The 21,735-nt window shown below is 36.9% G+C and overlaps 1 protein-coding gene across 6 annotated transcripts in view; it reads left to right on the top strand.

Annotated features, from left to right (window-relative positions):
• The window catches only part of LOC122401035 (plasma membrane calcium-transporting ATPase 3), a 137,628-nt gene extending 116,278 nt beyond the window's left edge, over window positions 1-21,350 (top strand). For 2 of the 6 annotated variants that reach the window (XM_043402916.1, XM_043402918.1), the window contains one exon: window positions 18,172-21,350. In XM_043402916.1, coding sequence (XP_043258851.1) covers window positions 18,172-18,396 — 225 coding nt within the window. In that variant the 3' untranslated portion in view covers window positions 18,397-21,350. Of the gene's footprint in view, window positions 1-3,363; window positions 3,433-16,373 lie in introns of all 6 variants that reach the window. The other 4 variants (XM_043402917.1, XR_006259415.1, XR_006259416.1 and 1 more) reach the window with 4 other exon arrangements.
• The last annotated feature ends 385 nt before the right edge of the window (window positions 21,351-21,735 follow it).

The following is a 21,735-nucleotide window of genomic DNA, read 5'->3' on the forward strand; positions in this document are numbered from 1 at the left end:
ATCAAACTATTTTCTGATCGACGAAAGCCTTGCTCTTTCCAGAGAGGCAAAAATAAGTTATTAGCTTAACAGGAGAAACAAACTTACGTTTGATCGATGCGTTTTTGGACCGTTCGCTTGGCCAGTGTAAATGGACAATTAATTACATTTACGGAAGAATATTTTCAATGTACAATTTGGAATAGTTTAAGTCGAGGGGATAATTTGTGCCAAGCGAACGATCGAAACTGCACGCGTTCCGGAAAGCTCTTCGGGGGCACTGTTTCCGACTAAACACCGGCACGTAGCTTTCTTTCGATTTATACTCTTTATTTTTGTTGTTCACGCTCTCGCATATTTCCTAAAATTTTTACTCTTACGACTAATAGCCCCGTGTGTTTAGTAACTCGCCGCTCTCGCTCGTAAATCGATTTATTTCACGATACACCTCCCCTCATTCGATCGGGTACGAATTAATTGTAGATGAGTAAAGTGGATCGCACACGGTCGTGGAGCTTTTGCACTTTGTATCGTGACAGACGTAATCGGTTTGGGCAAATTTTATTCTCGACCGAGGAACTAAAATTTCAGATTTACATCAATACCTTAGAAATTAATTTTTATTTCTATTCCCGTCGATTCTTGAAACTAATATATGTTTTTAAATTACGGTCCCAAACAGTCATAATTCTATACACTTCTCGCAATTTCGCTTGTCTGAATATCGCGATATAAAGAATCTGTTTATTATTAAAGTACGAGTGAATTTGCATAAACAGAAGTTTGCTTAAGAATGAATTTAAATATTTGTTATTCGCGAATAGAATTTGCTCAACTTTGATCGGTGGAATACCGTGTGGCCGACCAATCGTTGGGACTTACTACTAGATTTTGTCTGACTGGCGTTGGCCGTGCTACTGAGCGGCGTCTGACTTATTTTCGATACTTACTACTCGCGGCGCGCCGTCTGACCATTCGCGCGGTTGTTCCACTGTCACTGGGGCTGACTTATTATCGATACTTACCACTCGTGTCGGTCGGTGCGCCGTCTGACCATACACGCGGTATTCTACTGTCGCGGGGGCTGACTCTCGTGAAACGTTCCACTTAACCGTGGACGTTCACACACGGAATGCTCTACTTATCGTTGGACGCTTAATTACGGAAATATTCTACTACCTTCTGTACGCTTTGATCAGTGTTTCACTATCTCGTGACACGATTCGCAAACTATTCTATCACACCACGTAATAAAATTATTGTTATACGTAAGTTGATCAGTTGTCTCGTGAATCATTGTTACATCGTAGTGCAGTGGTGTCAAACTCACACACGAGCATGGCTCATCGAATATTATTTAAATTTTACGTTTAGTTTCGTTAACACGTTGTCAGGAATATTCATTTTTTAAAATCAAATATAAATATTCAACGATGAACTATATTTGTTGTTTTATAGTATCAATATTTACTGTAAACGTTTTAATGACACTGCAATATGTTTACAAAAATTAACAAACGATACATGAAGAAATACATTGATTGCAGGTATTAGTATCAAACGTTACGATTTATTTAGAAACTGGAGGAATCGAGAAAATTGATATTTTTTAATAGAAACTGTGCATCCTTTGGCGGAAATTATTTTACCAATATCGTTCAAATATAAATCGTCACGATGTGTATTTTTTAATACATTTCGTGCGTATCTCGTGATCTTTAATAAAAATACACGGATCAAAGTTCGGTATTTTTAATTACACGTGTAATGGAAATTTAAATCTTGTGGATCCGCGGATTTGACACCACTGTCTTACAAGGGAACAACATAAATTGTTCGACTTTTATATACTTTCGAAGAACGATAGTAAAGTGATCCCTTTTGATATAATATAAAATATTAGAATAGTTTTTAAAATATGAATAATTAAAGGGGTATTCTCCTCTGGAGACAGTTTTTAACAAGTTAAGGAATTTAATATTTTTTGTACTTATATTTACTATTATAGTTACATGTTTGCTTGTATCATTTCAAATTGCTTCTTTAAATGGAAAATCAACTGAGAAGCTAAACAGTCTAAACTTCCCATTGACATCAATATTGTTGCACTGTTGTTTATAAATAGCAGTAGAAAATCGCTTTGACGTCAACTCTAATGGAAAACCGTATGAACTTTTTTCCAGTAACTAATGCATCGTAAAGGGATCGCTTCACTATCGCTCTTCAAGAACACATTAACAATTGAGAGCTGTGGGTCTTCTTAGACCCGAATCTTCCTCTTTTAACAATTACAAGAAAGGCTTATTTATTCATTTCTCCGTGACTAAGCTTTGCAGTATAATACACTAAAGTACTATCTTTCACTAGTCTCTTTTTAAGAATCGGTTGCACAATATTTACGTCTAACACGAGTTGTTTTTTAATATCCTTGACACAAAGATTGTCTAAAACGACTCACCAATGGCTCTGCAAACGTTGAAATTGAAGTCACGTTACTTCGTGTTCTTTCCTCGTTATTTCCGGCTCGAAATATTTGAGAACGCGTCCTATTCGAAAGCTGACTTGTGCGCATAGTTTTTGCTTTTTAATTCGCCTCGATCTCCGCGATTACATCTGACATTACGAGCATCGGTGATTGGCGGGTAAACAGCGAACGATCGAAGGATCTTTATCCATCGAAGGAACACACAAAGCCATCGATGTAGATGGAAGAACAAACATCGAACCAATGGTTCCCGCGTTGTCGAACGCAGTGGTGGTCGTTTCGAAACGAGTGTCTCACGTGGCTGGAAATTTAATAGCACAATCCACGCGAGAGGTGGAATCCCGACGATTGTTATATTACCTTGCGTTGCATGTTACGAGCTGTCCTCGGTTTTCCGCTTATTTCCGATCTCTGTTTACCTTTTTTGATTTCGTTTTGTCCATATTTTCACTTCATGCGACCGAATTACGCAGGCGTACGCATTCAGATCACGATAACTAACACTGAATACATGTCAGCAGGGTACTGTCTTCGTAGTACAGTCACGTCTGTCGGTGGTTACCGACGTTCAGGCACTTTTTACCTTGGCCACGATGAAAAGATTCTTTCCCTTAACATAACGCGTGTCAAACATTTTTCTTTGAAATGATCCTCTCGTGATTTCACCGTTCGATCGTGTTACACGAGCAACGTGAAATTACGTAGAAAATGGCGAGTTAAAAGGTGCCTAAGGCGGAGCGGTGTCGTTCGAGCCGGGCCGAACGTTTACGGAACATTAAAGAAAATCTTTTGTTTGAAAAAAAAAAGAAAGAAGTGATTTTCGAGAAGCGGTGTACTGCTAAGTGCGTATTACTCGTTGCATCCTGTTATAACCATGATATTATCCTTTGCTCTTGAAGGTAATAGGTGGCGAGTTGCAGGAACGTTTGATACCAGTACCCTACAGCAAGAGTTCGACAGACCAAGCTGTAAGCGCTCCTCTCTGCTCTATCTTTCTCACTTTCGCTAACTCTTATCTTTTATTCTGTACTGTCTGTCTGTCTTTTATTCTATGTACACCAAGTACACACACACCTACACGTGCACAACACACACACATACACCCACACGTACAAAGTTTCTGTCTGCTGCCTCTCTCTCTCTCTCTCTCTCTATCTCTTTATTCTACCTGTTTCTATTACGTTTCACTGTTAAGACCCACTTTTTTACTACTCGCTCTCTGTGTGATACCGTCTGTTCGCCGCTGTTATCTGCCCTCTATTATGCTTCGATACGCTTCCATCTTCTCTGAACATTTTCTCTCCGCCTTTCTACGTAGGCCTACTGTATTCTGCTCGACTCTAGCCTTTTCATTCTCCCTCGCCTCGGCCTTTCTTCTCCGTATTCTGCATTACGGTTCATCTTCAGATTTATTTTCTAATTTAACCCTTTTTTTTGCTTGGAGTTCAACTGGGTGTGGTAGGAAGACTATTAAGTGTCCCACCTATTGGACTGAACACCTATTCTGGATTTCATCGACAACAATTTCAGCCTACGATATTCGGTTTCGTCGATTTCTCCATTTTATTTTCAATCGTATAATAACAATAGATGTATAAGTATTATCTCTAGCGTGAACCACGATTTTTCATCCATTGGCAGCCATCTGGCGCGAGAAGTTCACGAAAAAAATTGCATGATAGAAAAGAAATTTCGAAAACAGTTCATTTTTATAAATAGGAGCATATTTCTTGTACCATATTTTAACATTTTATTCGATTTACAGTACTGGAAACGAGAAACATTTAGCTGACATCTATTTAGAGATTTATTATACACCTCAAACAGTTTCATTTTTGTTGCAAAATTTAAATGAGTCACTCTGTAATATACAGGGTGTTCGACCACACCTGGGGAAAATTTTAATGGGAGATCCTAGAGGCCAAAATAAGACGAAAATCAAGAATATCAATTTCTTGACTGAGGCTTCATTAAAAAGTTATTAAAAAATTTCAAATCATTCTGAAAAAAATTCTTTGGTCGCGGGACTCAATTACAATCATTTCTGGTGAATACATATACCCCCGAAATCCTACCCATTTTTGAAAAAAGAATTCGAGTAGGTACTGAAATTTTTAGACGAAATTAAAAAATTTCAAATCATACTAAAGAAATTATATTTAGTTACAGCGACCAATTACAAGCATTTTTTGTGAATAGACATACCCCGAATTCCTACGCACTTTCGAGAAAAAAATTCTTTACCGAAAATGTGATGTCTGACCATATATTGATATGTTTCACTGAAATTTCATGCGTATGTTTAAAACGTTATAACTTCTGAACGGATTGGAGGATTTTAATGTTTCAAACGGCAAACACCGCGTATTTTGGTGAAGTATATGTAGGAATTACAAAGATATTCAAAAATTTGCTCCTTAACCCCGTAAAGTGAAAAAAAAAACCCATAAGAATGGTCCAATTTTCAAACGACCATATCTCCTACAATAGTAAAGGTATCTCATTGAAATTTTTTTATGAAGCAGAGCTCATGGGTACCTACAAAAAAGTATTAGACAACTTTTTTGTAGAGCGTCAAACAAATTTATTAAAAATGAAAAACAAATTTTTAAAGAAAGTCGACGCTTAAATTTTTCGACGAAAAGAAAAATTTCAAATCATTCTAGAAAAATTATTTTCGGTTACAGGGGTTAATTACAATCACTTTTGGTCATTAAACATACCCTCGAAATCCTACCCACTTTCGAGAAAAAAATTCGGGGTTTGAAATTTTTCGACAAAATTAAAAAATTTCAGATCGTTCTGTAAAAATTATTTTCGATTCCGGGGGTCAATTACAATAATTTTTGGTGAATAGACCTACCCCCGAAATGCTACCCAGTTTCTAGAAAAAAATTCAGTACAGGCGGAACTTTAAACGTTAATAACTTTTTAACGAAGCCTCAGTCAACAAATTAGTATTCTTGATTTTCGTCTTATTTTGGCCTCTAGAATCTCCCATTAAAGTTTTCCCCAGGGGTGACCAAATACCCTGTATTTTTCATTCTTGATTTTTTTAATTACACGTTTCAGTCTATTACATCAAGAGATAAACGAATAACAAATAAAAATATTCAACAAAGTTCTAATTATGTTTGTAACATTCTTATATCAATGAAATTATTTAAGAATACATTGTACCAAAATTGTTGCGGATGGAAGTAATTTGGCCAAAATTGGTGTCGATGAAATTTCGGTGAAAATGTTTCGAGGCATGTAGGAAACCCTTTAAAAAATTCTCCCCGCGCCTCTTATTCTTCTCTCCCCACGAAAATATTCAGTACACAATTTTTTAAATATTTTTATATGAAACATAATCATTTTCATCTTCTTAGCCCTCCGTGGGCGGCCATTTTGGAGAACGAATATTAAGGAAACACAGAAAATTAACGTGTATTTAAAAATCACATTATTCAATGCATAAACTTTGTTTCAATTCATTTGGTACACGTGTACCAACGAAATTAATATTTCATCTTTTATGAAAAGATTCTTCCTTTTATTTATTAATAAAATTACCACAAAGGGTTAATAATATTAACGCAATTAATAATAACGTTTCAACGCATAATCTTCAGTGATACCCAGGCTTCGACACATTTTAAATAAAATATCAAACAACGTGAAACAATCAATTATTTCAAATACAAACAACTTGAAAAAGGTAGCTTCCATTTCGTCTTTATTTTAGTTAATCCACGTATGTACGCTTGTCACCATGTAATTACACGGTAATTCCCGTCCAGTTGCGGTGTAATTATAATTGTAAATAATCACAGCTTGTAAAAACTATTTAATTATCGTGGCAAGTGTTATCAGGTTATTCCATCGCAAATCCGTAACAGAGCGTTAAAGGCAGTGGTCTATTAATCCAGAGTGCAAAGTAGACAATGAAAAGGCTAGAGAGAATTTGTTTTTATTTTTTTTTTACTCCTTGCTCAATTGCAGTTATACTTATACGATCCTCCCACGCTCCTTTTCTCGCTGGTTCGCCTAATTAACGTGCACCGCGTTCTCCGTGTCCTCTGTGTCTCTATGTGAACTCGAGATTATCTCTCCTCGTACGTACACCCCACCACACACACAACAGAACTCACACGACACAGACACACGGAGACACTTGTACACGCGCGCGCTCGCTGGCTTTTGTTTATCCGCTTCTCTGTTCGGTTGTTTATTGTTCTTCGTTTCTCTTCGTGGACGCGAGACGCAGTCCCGGACGACCGTTGACCGTTCGATGCGAGTCGATCTTTTTTGCTCCATTAAAAAATAATCCAAAGACGATCTACAAATCAAAATTTACAACCGTGTCGAAATTACCCTCGTAGAGTGAAAATAAGCATAATTTTAGGCACCGAAATTAGTTAATATTAAATAACAATTGACTTGTTCCCGGTGCTCATCCTACAAGTAAATTTAAAAAATGGTATTTAGGAACAGATTTCCTAAAAAGAGAATTTCATTGTAAATTAGTGGAGTATTCTTTGATAAGGGTTGTTCGGTGATTCTTGTCTTAAAGGCAGTTCCTATATTTCATTAAATAAGATTTTTATATCTTTTTAACAGATTATATACCATGTCTGAATAAGTCGATTATTGCATGTAATAATTATTATTACACCGTTATACTTGGGGCAGAAAATAATGATTGAAAGCTATTCGAAATAAACGCTGTAAGGGAGCACCGACTTTGAGACTGAGAATGTTTTATACACGAGTTTGCACACGATATTTTATATCACCCTGGCCCAACAACTTTCAATATTTTGGGGACAATCAGAAAATTATATTGCATTCATTTGAAGTATCTGTTTCTATTAAACTATTCTTAGAACTTCATTGACTATGCTAGAGGGGAGGCATTAAAATAACTTTGGGTGAGGTACCAAGTTCGAGTAATTACTGGATCAGTAGGTAAATTTACTGCTGACGTTTGATGTTGTTAAATATATTTATTACTAAATTATAAAGTACACGAAATGCCATTAGTTAATAAATTTACTTAGAAACTCTACAGTTTAGATCACGTACCAAGTTTGGGTAACCAAAGACTCAATAGACAAATTTATATGTTAATGGCATTTAAAGTAGCATTAAAATACATTTATTATTGAATTATATAATACCTAGAATGCCACTCCAAAATCACTAACAAACTCTACAGTCTGGATTATGTAAGAAATTTAAGTGACTGTAGAGTCTGCAAGTAAATAGTAATAGTATTCTATGTATTTTATAACTTAATAATAAATAAAATGTTATTGGTATACAGGTTCTTTTACAGACCCTATAATTAGAGGCAGACTACACGAAACAAAGTAGTACTGTACAAATTTGAATAACTATAGAGTCTGTAAATAAAGTATTGCAATGGCATTCTATATATTTCGTAACTTATTGATAGATAAAATGTTGTTGGTATAGAAATTCTTTTAGTGAAACTTAGTATGTAAAACTACTATACTAAAATACTCGCAAGTGGAGAACCCCAAATATACCCTTTCGTTTTCAACGATTTTTTCTAGGATGATAGAATTCATATCTCTAGTGATAAATGTGGAATATTTGGTGCATGTACTGGATAGTTTTCAAAATTTAATTAAAACAAAATATGTTACACACCTGATGGTTTATTATCAATAAATCAGAATTCCATGCATAACATTTTTTTTTAATTGTGTCTTTAAAATTGTCGAGTATCTATGGCTGATATTTCAAACATATTATTAGAAATATGTATTTTAGCATTCTGTGATATAAAAGATCGTTAGAATCGAAGTGATACAGTTGAGGTTTGCTTCTTGTCAGTGATCTTCCGTTTGTAAATGAATTGATTTTACTTCAAGACTAGTCGAGTATAGAACATGGAGGGTTAGATAGAGAATGGAAAGGCTTCTGATGCGTTAAAGAACGACTCGCTCGAAGATCACCGGCATCGAAAATGCACCAATTGCTTAATCGATAGTTAAAACGAGGATCTCCTCGCGACTCTTTCAGCAGCACGTTGCACTTGCGCTCTGTTACTTCGTACTCACAGTTTACCCTATCTCTCTCGCTGTCTCTTTGGGAACGACGATATAAGCAGTGCTGAATGATAGTCGGCGATAGAATTAACCGATACGCCTCGTTTCGATGGCAAACGAAGCTATAAAAATATTAATAAACATCATAGACATTTTGTAATTTCGAATTAAACGTTCGTCGTCAACTGTTTTCCATCGAAACGAGGTACCAGTAGTTCCCGTTTTCGAGTTACGCAACGAATCCCTATCTTATTACTCTTTCATGATAATCGAATTTCAGTAACTAATGAAAATTAAAATTTCTATATTTCTCAGTCATTTGAAAGTGTATGCTTCGTTTTTATTTTGGGTAATGAGAGCATCAATGGAAACAAACAACGTTTCAATCTCTAGTATATTTACCCTTTTCTTATTTGTACAAAAGTAGTTCTCCAGTGAGTAACAGTACACAAGAAAGAAAGGGTATAATATACTAACTTAAATTGACAAATAGATCAATTGTTTCTATTCTTAAAGATCACTGCTACACAGATAACTCGTTCAAATTGAACAATACAGTAAAAACTTGAGTTTCGTTCTTTCATACTTGAACTACTATTTGTGGCACATAATTGTCATAACTCATTAATAATTATTCGTTCTATACTACTTTCATTTCTGTTTCAATTGATTCTCTCACTATTCAAATAAACAAAATGCATATATTTAAATAACAGAACAACAAAAAACAAATTATTGTATTTATAGAAAATATAAATACTTGAATTCGTGAGGTTCTCCCGATGAAAATGAGTCCAAACTCGGCCATATTCCGATTACTTTTAATTTTCTATAGTTGGCAGTTTTTAAAAAACGACTCGACCAATATATAATTCAAAGTAGTCCAAATGTCATCGTGTTTGGGCTCGTTTTCATCGAGAAAACCTCGCCAGGTTGTTAATAATACTTTCGTGAACGTGTAATACATAATGTATGAAAAAAATTAAGTTCTGTCTCGATTTCGGTCACTCGAGAGCGGGAATTAGTGTGCCTAGTCGCTAGAGTCGTTGGGAAAGGGCAGAGGCGTAGTTGAAACGAAACTTTTTCTTTATTTTTCGCTCGGAGGGATCACTTCCTCTTTCACGAGGCGTTTCTGCCAACAAGTCTCCTGTATCAGTAGCGTTTGGTCGTTGTTCGATTGAAGGGCAACCATTTTTTACTGAACGGAGTTGCTGGTCCTTCGGCTAATTATGCTTACATGCAAGCAAGTAGCGACGATACCTTTGATTGCATTTACGATACGACGTGGTTCGCGTACATTTCTCGTCGCTTCCACTTTTATTCGAACACTATAGCCCCGCGAGACGTAAACAATAATTTCATAAAAAAACTATTTCGAACGTATACTCCACGACAGGATTGATCATGCCAATGGACGTTTTAACTTATTGTCGCTGAAATTCGTGCCAAGTTTTGGGGAATATAAAAATAACGCAGATAATTGTAATTTATTTGCGCAAACTTTTCGACTTCTCGAAGCAGAAAATTATTGTCTTGGACGACACACTGATCTATCGTTATATTATAAATAACAAAAAAGTTATGAGAGCCACAATTACATAAAAAAATATTGTGGTAATAAAAATATCTCGTTAACTACTCGTTTCTCGATAATGTTACCTAAACATTTTTTTACGTGTGTAAATAAATGTAGATATTTATATTTATATTTATATTTATATTTACGCTATCTTGTACAATTCTCTAATATTTTTTTCTCTTACAATTGAATAAATCGCCGAGTATTTATTTGCAAGTTGACACGAATTTCTGTGACCGTGTGCTGGACGTTTTTCGAATTTAATTTACGTTTTCGTTTTTCCTGGTCGTATATACGCACACACACACAAACACACGATCCACGTCGTGTCCACGGGCACGTTACTATTGTTTCATGCATCACGATATTTGCCACATCTAGTACTTGTCACGTACTTTTTTTTAATAAATCGTGTTAACGGACTCACGAACACCTACTTACGCGTAAAAATTGTTTAATTGCAGTTTCGAACGACGCTAGTCGTATTTATAGAAAACCCTCGGACCACATGACCCGTTCTCACGATAAATATGTTTGTTTTTCGAAACGAAACAGGTGTACAAGATGTAACATCGAGCTAATTTCTTAACTCATTTGCATCGTACGACAAAACGAAAGATGAATCTTTATCAGTAATTTTTTTATTTATTAAATCAAACGATCTGTGTGAAACGATCACAAAGTTAATGTTTCGGTGATTTGTTGCAAGGGGGAGATTGTTTTTCGATGTAAAAGATTTTTTTAATGGTGGAACAGCTGAGGATATTTCAAAGTGAATAAAAATGTGTATTCGTGACTTTGAAATATCCCTGGCTACTTCAGCTAGCAAAAAAAAAATCATTTAGATCATACAATATCCCCCTCCATACCAACTTTTATACATAATTTTACGACATTTTCAGTTAAACGAAATACACTGTATATACGCCAATAATGCAAATGGGTTAACGCTAGATTTACGGACATTGTTTTTATACATATTTCTATTGAGATCAGTCGTATTAACAAGCACGTTACAATGATTTTTTTCAGTTATAGTATGTATTCGTATCGTTACATTAATCAAATTCGACATGAATTGCTAAAAAGTAATATTTACAATTTCTGTAATTTTAATTGTGGGTTGACAGGCTCCGAAAATCTAGTGTCAAAGGGCTACGGTAGGGTGACGGGCTAAAAGATAAGGCAATTTTATAAAATATTCCACTCGTCGACTTTGAATTACTAGAAATCTACTTACCGCATAAAATAATATTTAAAACAAAAATTAAACGTTTTCAAGGGATACAGAATTTTATGTGAAAATAGATTTCTTCAGGTGGTCTAAAGGTGATACAAAAATTTGTTTTTTTTTTAATAGAATTATCAGCATTTTATGGTAGAATGAATCCTGAAAGTAATAGGATTTATTTATCCTAAAACTACTGTTTTCAGAAATGTTTATGTGTTCTATCTGGAAATTATGATCACAAAGACCAAATCTTCTGAAACCGGAAAATAAAGAAATTTTGCAATCGACAAAACTTCTAATATTTTTTCTTTTTCTACTAAAAATAAAAATCAACAAAAATCTGTACCCCTAACGATAGCTATACTAATCTGGATTGTTGTATAACCTTTTGGCCTCAGATAACTTGGCTGTTAGACCATAACTTTTACAGAAATCAACATTTTTTAATAAAATTCAGTGAACTTGCACTTTGACATTCATCCTAAATAAAATAACGTACTTATTTCGATGGAAAAATGTTCAAGCTTATCATTTGGCCCGTCACGAGTTTCGTGGCCCCATAAACAGTATTTTTGATCGAATTAACGTTTCCAAGGAAGATGCTTCGCAGTTTTTATCGACGCAGGGGCGATAGACTCATAAATTCTTCGAAGAAGTCAGGCATTTTACTTATTTGAATGGACAAGAAACTCAAAACGGTTAACTCGAGAGACTAGTTTTCTGTTAACTTTGAAACCGTTAACGTTCTTTTAATGAAAAATAGAAAGCTTTTACCAGTCCTCGGACAACTATATACAAAGTCATTGGTTAATTGGTTTTCCAACGAAAATCGGGTCCAAATTTCACGCGGGATTCTAATGGAACATTATAATAACGATCTTCAACAGTACACGAATTCATGCTCGAACAGGGCTGCAATCGTGACGGATTATTACGCGCTACAAACCGACCCTTCTTTTCTCTACTTCGCCACTATTCGCCTTTTTCTTTCTCTCTCTCTTTCTCTCTTTGTTCTCTTAACGTCTATTGTGGCTGATTTTTGTCGGACGATCGATACGACTTCCTTCCAGAACGATTTAAAATGAACAAATAGAAATGATAACGATTAAAACAAACTCATAGTAATCTATTCGTGCCTTTCACGAACGAGTTCAATTTTTATTTGCTCATCTTGAAATATTCCATTATGTAAATCAGACTTTAATTTTCGTTCAACGAACAGAGAATATTTCGTTAAGTTACGAACAGTTTATTTCGATAAGAATTTTGGCTATCTCAGGTTCATCGACAAATATTATTTGAATAGATAACAAATGAAACCAACTCGTAACAATTCGTGGCATTTGTGGAACAGTTTAATTTTTATTTACTCGTTGTAAAATATTCCATTATAGTAGAGAACTAATTCTTTGTTCGAAATTTCCATCTGAATAAAAATTTTGACTATTTGTGGGTTTTCAATAACTATAATTCAATTAGATAACGAATAAAATACAGTCAAGACTTATTGGCATTGACTATTATACGATTTATAAAATTAAACCGTACAAAATAATATAAAACGCCTAACGGATAAAGCTATGTCTTCTAGTAGTTAATCTAGGTATAAATTCGTTAAAAAAGTGTACAAAGTGTCCCAGTAATCGTGGTACAACTCAGAAGTGATTAATTCTTCATGCAAATATAAGTCGAAAATGTAGAATAAAATTTGTTTCTAAGACTCCTCGTTATCGAGAAAAACAACTTTGAAAATCTGTAGACTGTGGCGCACGAGTGTAACTGTAGTTTCCAGTCACAAGTCCGTATATTGTAACGTGACAATCACTTTAATTAAATTGTCCTTAGAAACCATTTTGATAAATCACAATCCATGCTAAAATTCATTATTAGTAAAAGAAATTGACAAAAATGGTGTAACGTTGCAATCGGTCACCTTGCGCCGCATCCCACCGATTTTCAAAGCTACGTTTCTCGATAAAGGAAGGTCCTGCAAAAAAAATTTTGTTACACATTTTTTACTGGTTTTTGCACGAACATTACCGTAAAAAAAGTGGAAGCCGAAACATCCAGTTTCCCGGGACTGATCGCGATCGGAAGCGTATCGTTCGTCGTGTCAGAAATCGCCGGACGCGCGTCGAACTTGTGAGCTGCTCGAAAGAGAAAAGAACGAACGAAAAGAAAAAAACGAGCCCCGAGCGAAGGGACGACACGTTTTGCCCCGTTACGGGAGTGTTTAATTGATCAGCAGAGCGCATTGCGCGACGTAGGCGTGCATGTTTTAAGTACCAGAGTGACGCCAATTTAGCGAATACGCTAAATCGGATATTCGGCCAGGTTAAAGAGTCTGACTGTCAGCCTGGTTAGGGGACCTCTCCACCGACGCATCGTGTAAGTATTCCCTCTATGTTTTCTGTCAAAACCAATCGAAATCGAAAAAAAAAAAGAAAAAAAAACCTGAATCGACGCGACACATTTTCCTGCCACCTCCATGAAAATGCAAGAAAGGAAGGAAGCAAAAAGAGAGACATATATATATATGTATATATGTACACATATAATATATATATATATGTATATATGTATACACTGTAAATGTGAAAAATACGCATACGTGGCGAGAAACGGAAAAGCGTACTCTCTCGCAGGTGTTTTTTTGGATTTGGGAGTCCTTTTTCCGTCGGGGTTAAATCTTGGCTGATTGATAGCAATGTTCGTCGAGTACGCGATTCGCCATTTGCATGCCAGTTCGCAGTCTCTGCAATCTGTCACGCTGTATTACAGCTACGCCGTCCGATGCAAGTGTATATGCGCTGGGGATTTTTCTTCATCCTGTTTTCACGTGGACGATACCCGTTGCCAGGATAAAATTAAAATGGCCGTTCGAGGTCACAGAGGTCAGCCCTTACTTACACGGGACATCTCGCTATTGATCCTCGCCGATTTTAATTATAGAAACCTAAAAGTATGGATGGAGACATCGTTTTTCAGATTAAAAATATGTACGAATCCACCATTATTTACCATAAGAATGAATAGGAAAATTATTTAAAAAGATATTGAAGTGGATAAGTGTATAGAACAAGAAACTGAAGATTGTTTACTTTAGATGTTTCTAACTTTAAATGAAATATTTGAATTGTCGAAATTGAACAATATTTTATCGATGAAAGTTGATTGCAGATGGAAAAAATAACTGGCAGATATGTTACTTGATACTTGTGGGAAGAGAATTAGACAAATTTAGTAATGATGAAATAAATGACAGATATTAGAATCTACTTGACTGATCATCTGCATCTATTGTATAATTCTGATCACAATTGTTAAACATGTGGACCTACGTATAAGCTGCTAAATTTCATTAAAATTGGCGAGTATCAATACTGACATTCCCTTTGTTAGAGATTTATTTGGGGACGTGCCCTTAAATATGGCCGCTTAAATCTGAAGCATTGTTTATTTTCTATAACTGTTATGAAGAATCTAAATTCATAGAAATATCGGTTTCCATATTGGTTTTATTAGGCGTCACAAAGGAGAGTAAATGTACATAGTTTTCATACTATATTCAAACATAATTAAGAAGTTCATATACAGTGTTAATTGGCAATTGCTATTAAACAAGTAATTCGTGTACATCTTACATACAGTTAAATTTGAAATACTATGCACAGTAAATTTACAAAAGCTTAAAAAAATGAATTTTTTAAAAAGACTAGATTTGCAAAAAGTTGAATTTGGGAAAAGAAATTTGAATCCCTATATCTAAGGGCCACTCTAATGTATACCTAATGCATTGTCAATGAAATTAGTATACATATTGTTGCTGTAAGCCTGAAAATTGAAAATCCTAGATTTTAGTGGATTAGAAGTGCTACAGAATTATAATGAAATTAAAATAAAACTGATATGGAATCAATAGAAAACCAATATAATAAGAGGCTGGAACAGTGTTTCTTGGGCAATTTTTATTATTACTGAGGCATTAAAAAAAATTCTATTTAATCAAGAAACACTTATTTATATTATATTTCTTCAGAACTTGGATACCACAAGGGGGCATCCAAATCTTTGAGTTATTCAAGTGGAGCAAGATGAAAAAAATTTTGTGAGATACTAAGCAAAAATCATTTCCACTCATAACAGTTATCGTATCATTTCTGTTTCGAGGATTAAAGCCTCTATCGTAACAGTTAAGAGATCCTGGTTTGAAACAGTTATTTTCAAAACCGTTTCTCTACGTTGGCCAAAAAGAGTCGCCATGATTGCGAAACGTGGCCTCGAACGACCAAATAATTTTGTTCCCGATGTAGCTATCGCCTGTACCTTTAACAACAGCGGCGACGAACTCATTGCAAAAGGTATTTACTTGCTGGCTTGTTTGATCGTGTAAGTGGCTCAGAGTATTTACTTATTTGTTTTTTCTTTTCTTCCTTTTTTTTTTTTTTCTTTTTGTTCGAAGAAGAACCAATAGAGATTCCATTGGGGTATCCAGCGTGGACAGATTTGAAACTGCGCTTGAAGCAATCTCGAGGAATGTGAGAAGCTTCTCGGCAAAGCCTCGCATATCCGCTTGCTGCATCGAGTTCGATGATCGCGTCCGCGACAGTTGGCGATTTCGCCCCGTGTGGACGGGTTTCCGTGTTGCCGCGGAAACCGGATACGGGGACGAAATCGCGCGTGAAGTTTCCGGCGATCAACGGGTGCATGTGGTGTTGCGTGACATTGCAAGCATTATTTGAGGCGGTGACGTCGATGGACCGTGAAATTGGCTGTCCTGTCGAAGCACGAGCGTGTCCAGAAAGAAATATTGAATGTTCAAGAAAGTTGGAAAAATCGAATCGTTCAGCCGCGGGCGTCAATTTCGATCGCCATCGACGTCGTTTCTTTAAATTCTGTGTTTAACTATTGCCTTGCTGTGCAGGGCAACGAAGCCCCGCTAGTTTTTCTAGTAATTTCGTGTGGCCGCTGCTTTCTGTCTCTTTATGCATACACATAATTATATATCTACATGATTGTTCCTTAATCTGTTTGCAGAGGTTGATCGTCGTATCCCCTTCAGAATATACAAGAAGAAACGGGATTCTATTCGTCGATGTTCTGTTCGTTCAAAATGGCGGCGAATATTGGCGCGCAGGAGAGGATTCGAACTTCCGTTTAGATATTAACACGTTCGCTACTCGCCGATTTTTGTGTTTATTTGTTTATGGGAGAATCTTTTTAGTACATATAAATGTAACGAGAGTTATAGTGTATGTTTTAGTAACTCTGATTATTTGGAAAATAAGTAAATTCTGTTGCAGAATAGATTTGCTGTGTTACAATTTTGTATAACTAAAATTGCAAGAGTTGGGCAAAATGTAATCCGATTACATTTGTGACGATACAATTATATGGAATCCCACTGTAATTGCATTGTTATTACGTGGTAATTACCTGATAATTTAGAAGCGTCTTTAGAGCGAATTTTGGTATAAAATATTTATTATAATTATAGATGAATAATGTTGAAACGTTGCATAACACGGATAAATTTTCATGCTATTATTCTTATTATTATTTAAATAAATGCATGTTTCCTGCAGTATGGTATTTTAAATTGCTGACAAAATGGCGGCTGTATAAAGTAAAAAGTTATAGAATTGTTTACTTCTTCGGGTGATAAATAAAAAAGACTATTATTAATATTAACATCATTTTGGTTCACACGTTAAAGGAACATCCACATAATAATAAATATCTGACAAATTTGAAGAAGACTCTTCGCGCCATTTTTTAGATACCATAGCAGCCATTCAAAACAATACTCTATAGGAAACATGCAATAACTTGAGTAATAATAAAGATTATTGCATGGAAATTGAAAAATGACTGAACACGTGAGAAAGATTTTAAAATCTTTGCTCTATAATTACACAATAATTCTTTATTTTAAAAATCGCCAGAAATAGATACCCCCCAAATGGGAATACTTCCTTAAATATTTACAGTGATAATTGTGAACATTAGTGAAGAAGATTTAAGTTGCTTCGAGTCTATAAAATGGCGGAAAAATCGAATTACTTCGAATTCGAATCGAAGCCTAGAGGTCTTGAAAGTCTTACAATTCTTACGAATTTCTTAATAATTATACTCGACGCTAAATTTATTTAATTAACACGTTCCGTGCCAAGTTGTTTTTGCCCGACTTGTCGGTCAGTCCATGATGTTTTCAGCGCATTAAATAAATATGTCTGCGTGTGCCATTAATGGTACACGTGGCATGGAACGTGTTCAACAAAACTAAGAATAATAGAAATACCTCAATTTTTCAGATATTCTTTAATATTCTACGTCAATATAATCTTATTATTAAACTTATCGAAAACTGGAATATTCAGGATTAGATTCGAAGTGTTCCAAATACCATCGCTGGTGGTAGCGAACGTGTTAAGGCCAATCGATTCGAATAATTAACAACGGTATTCGCGAAAAGTTATTATTGATTTAAAAAGAATCACAACTCTCTCGCGAAGGAGTTGGTCTAAGGCTGGTACACAGAAATATTGTACCAAAGACAAAAATGTAGCTTTGCCCCTGTGAAGGCCAAGTTAGGCTTATCCTAGCTTGGTACCATTTGGTATCCCAATTGGTACCGCATGTAACAGCTGTCTCGAAGTTTTATTTGATGTGAAAAATCAATTTCGATGTGGGGGCGAGTTGTAGAGGGGATGGAAGATCAACCTCGCGTCTCCCTAAATGGATCTTTGACGGTGTAATTTTCCCACCGTGTGTTGGAACGAGACAAAACGCCCAAGGTCTGCCACGCCACTGACAGAAATGTTTCCGTTTGCAGATCCGCGTAGTGAACGCATTTCGGCAGGGCCTAGACGCGCGCTACACGAGCGAGCACAGCAGCACTACCTTGGCGGAGGTACTGAGAAAGCAGTCGTCCTTAAACAAGCGGCTCTCGCAGACGAGCAGCATCGAATACGCCGACAACAACCCAGACGAGCTGACCATACCCGAGATAGACGTCGAGAGGCTCTCGAGTCACAGTCACACCGAGACCGCCGTTTAGAATGGGGACAGAAAACCGCTAAAACGAGAGTCGTCCAGCAGCCACGACGGTCATCGCTGTGTGTTACTTTCGATCCACCTATGACGATGCAATTAATAATCTCCTCGTCCTTGTTCTCTCGTGGCCAGCGCGTTCGAAAACCGCGTTGACCGTTTCGAGGAGCCGTGCTTTCGATCCTCCGGAACGAGGTGGAAGGGGATCCATTCCTGACCTAGTCAAGCGAACGATCGGTGACGCGAGTTTTAGGTCCTCGTCATTCGAGCACGACGATCGATTTATTCAGGCGGCGACGACGATGACGATTTAACCGGGTCATCGTGCGACGTGTTTACTCGAGGAGGGACGACGTGACCCGCAGAAAAGAACGAATAGAAAACAACAAAAAAAAAAAAAAACAACAAAAAAAAACACCCGGGAATTAAAATATATATAAGAGAAAAAACCCAAAAAAAAAAAAAATACCATAAAAAAAAATATAATGACGATGACCTTCTGCCCACGAGACAACGTCGCGGACCTCAGTCGATCCGTGCGAAACACCAATTATAAGATACCAAAGTAACGCACCACTGCCTTCCCTCTATTTAGTTGTTACTTAAGTTTCTTCTTGTCTCGCCTTGTTTCCCTTTCTCACTCTCTTCTCTCTCTCTCTGTGGTCTGTCTTTCCCTTTCTTTTCCATCCCATCGACTATCGTCCATCATTCTTTGGCGTCGTTCGATACTTTCCCGCCATCCTTCGATCCCCCCCACCTACCCCCATCCTTCGTGTGTGATACCTTTCGTTTCAAAGTTGCACCGCCATAGAAACGTTTTTAGCCGAGGAGGAGAAAGCAAGAGTATAGAGGGAAATCGGACGGAAGCCCCCGCCCCTCACCCTGACCCCCCTCCCCCACCCAGCCGGAAGAACTAAATCGGCGCGACGCGGGACGCGCGTTCGAGTCGCGTTCATTCCCCCTGGGATTCGGATTTTTCGTCCATTCTCCCCCTTGATGCTGTTCGTTTCTCGCTTCTTCTCCTTGTTTTTTCGTCACACTACCCCCCTCTCCCCTTCCTCTCCCACCCTCGCCCCTCGCCGTCGGTCAGTTTCATCCGTTCATCGTACGATTCACGGGAGTCACCGTTCATCGTTCATCCGCTTTCTTCGTCATCCCGTCTGTAATATCGTCCTCCCCCCTCCCTTCCGCTTGTTGAAAAAAAAAATGAAAACCATCCCGAATCTTCTGTCTTTCTCGTTACCTCGCACAATACTCGCGACACTCTTTTTCCTTCTCTCGCTTCCCCTTATTTTCGCTCCCCCTTTCCGTCTTTCTCGCGTGACTTAAGGATGATCTAGTCACTAGTATGTATCGCTAAATACTTCCGTGAATATACTCAGCCCTGGGGGTGCCTTACCGAAAACAAAGTTTAACAAAAAAACGATAAAAAAAAATACGAATGCGCATTGTTTTTTAGCCTTACTTCGCGTGTAAAGGAAAAGGGTTCGATGGGAAAGGGAATACGGAACGGGCGTCGAGAATTCCGAGCGCCGTGTAATATAATCTTGCCGCCACGTCGCGTGATTCGAGGGGAACCGTGAACCGGAGATGATTACGTTTAACGAATCGAGAACACGAGGAAAGTGGCACGACGAATAAGCGAAACGAAGGGAAAAAAAATAACGGACGCCCACGACATTGCCATTAATTACGCTTAAATCGATACAAAGATCCTGATAGTAAAGACATAATTCACGCCACGGTACGAAAACTCGCATGTACTTTTAGTAATAAATATATAGCTACGACCTATCCAAAACGAGAAGACGAAATTCTTTCGACGAGATACCTTTTTTGAATATCGTTCTTTTTTTTTTCTCTCTCTCTCTTCTTTTTTCTCTCGATACACCCGAACCCGGGATGAAAGGATAAAGGATCACGTTTTCGTTTCATTTTGTCGCGTGGCTATACTGTAATTATTCTCAGGACCTGTCGATTTCAAACGGGAACGAAGCACACGTGTTTTAAAACCATCGGTCGGTCAGTCGAGTCTATGAATCGAAACATCTCCGCTGTCCAATGCTGTTCGATCGCGTGATGCGTTAGAGATTTACACACACACACACACACACGAACACGCACATGGATCCAAATCATGTACGACGTGCGTCGCTAGAGAAACAGAAGGGAACGTCTCGATAGGTTGTTACCCTTCGAACAAAGTTACCTTAAGTTGTACATGTTTTTTCTTCTTTTTTTTTTAAGTGTAAGAATATTCCTTCCGATTAACAGCCGGAGAGACAGTGCGATAGAGGTGTTCAAGTAGCTTGAAAATATAGTCAAACCAAATCGATGCAAAGTTAATTGTCCAAGCAAACTTGATTATGCATTCTTACTTAATTATAATATTACACTTTAATAATAAAGTTTGCACGGACGGAGTTAAAAATAATCGTTACTCTAGAAGTTTAAAAAGAAACTTCTTAAAGAAAATCTTAAAACGATACATCAATTTAATGTTTGGACAGTTTGCTCGCTTGTTAAGTATTTAAGTTTCTTTGAGTTTAGAATAAGAGGATTTTCATACATAAGTATAACTCTTATAATCAATGTATAAATTTTTCACTTATTATACGTAGTCGTTCTACCGTTCTGTATAAACTTGTATCGTACAAAGGGATGTTCGTCGGACAAGTATGGTAAATTTATATATTCGTATTTGTGGTAACGCGAAATGCAATAAAGCTGTTCAAACGTTTCGACCAGATTGAATTATTTCAAGCTATTTGGACGATCGAATGCTTACCTTTGGTTTGAGTTTCGAAGTACTTGGACAGCGCTTAAAACGCGACGCGTGTTTAACCAAGTCTCTATGAAGTCAGTAGCCGGAGTTGATCGAGACGCGTGGCTTTCAGAAATTCGTTCGTGTCTCGCGACGTATTGGAATAGCGAATAAAAAAGAAAAAAAAAACGAAAAAAAGACAGCATATAAACGAAAGCGAAAAAGAGAAATGATAAAAAAAAAAAAAAATCGGTCATCCACAGGGGAGAGCGACGAAAGATCTCTTTCGCGCGCGCTCGAGTCACGGGAGCTCGTAAATAATTCGTCGTTGCGTTAACGCGGACACATTTTTTCGTAGGTCCGTTAACATATATAGGACTTAGTTTGAAAGGCTTTAAGAGGCCTATTTACTGCACTATATTCTAGTCTTAAGCACTCTGTATGCCTTACACTGCCAGTTATAAAAACGCGCTGTTCTTACGGATATCTTCGCGGTACACACAAACACACACACATACACGCATATATGTATGTACAACGATGTAGCGTCGTAACGTCGCCTCATGGTCGTTTTTTCACCAT

The sequence above is a fragment of the Colletes gigas genome, unplaced genomic scaffold, assembly GCF_013123115.1.
Source record: "Colletes gigas isolate AHSC1104 unplaced genomic scaffold, ASM1312311v1 Colletes_gigas_Sc00021, whole genome shotgun sequence".
NCBI lineage: Eukaryota > Metazoa > Arthropoda > Insecta > Hymenoptera > Colletidae > Colletes > Colletes gigas.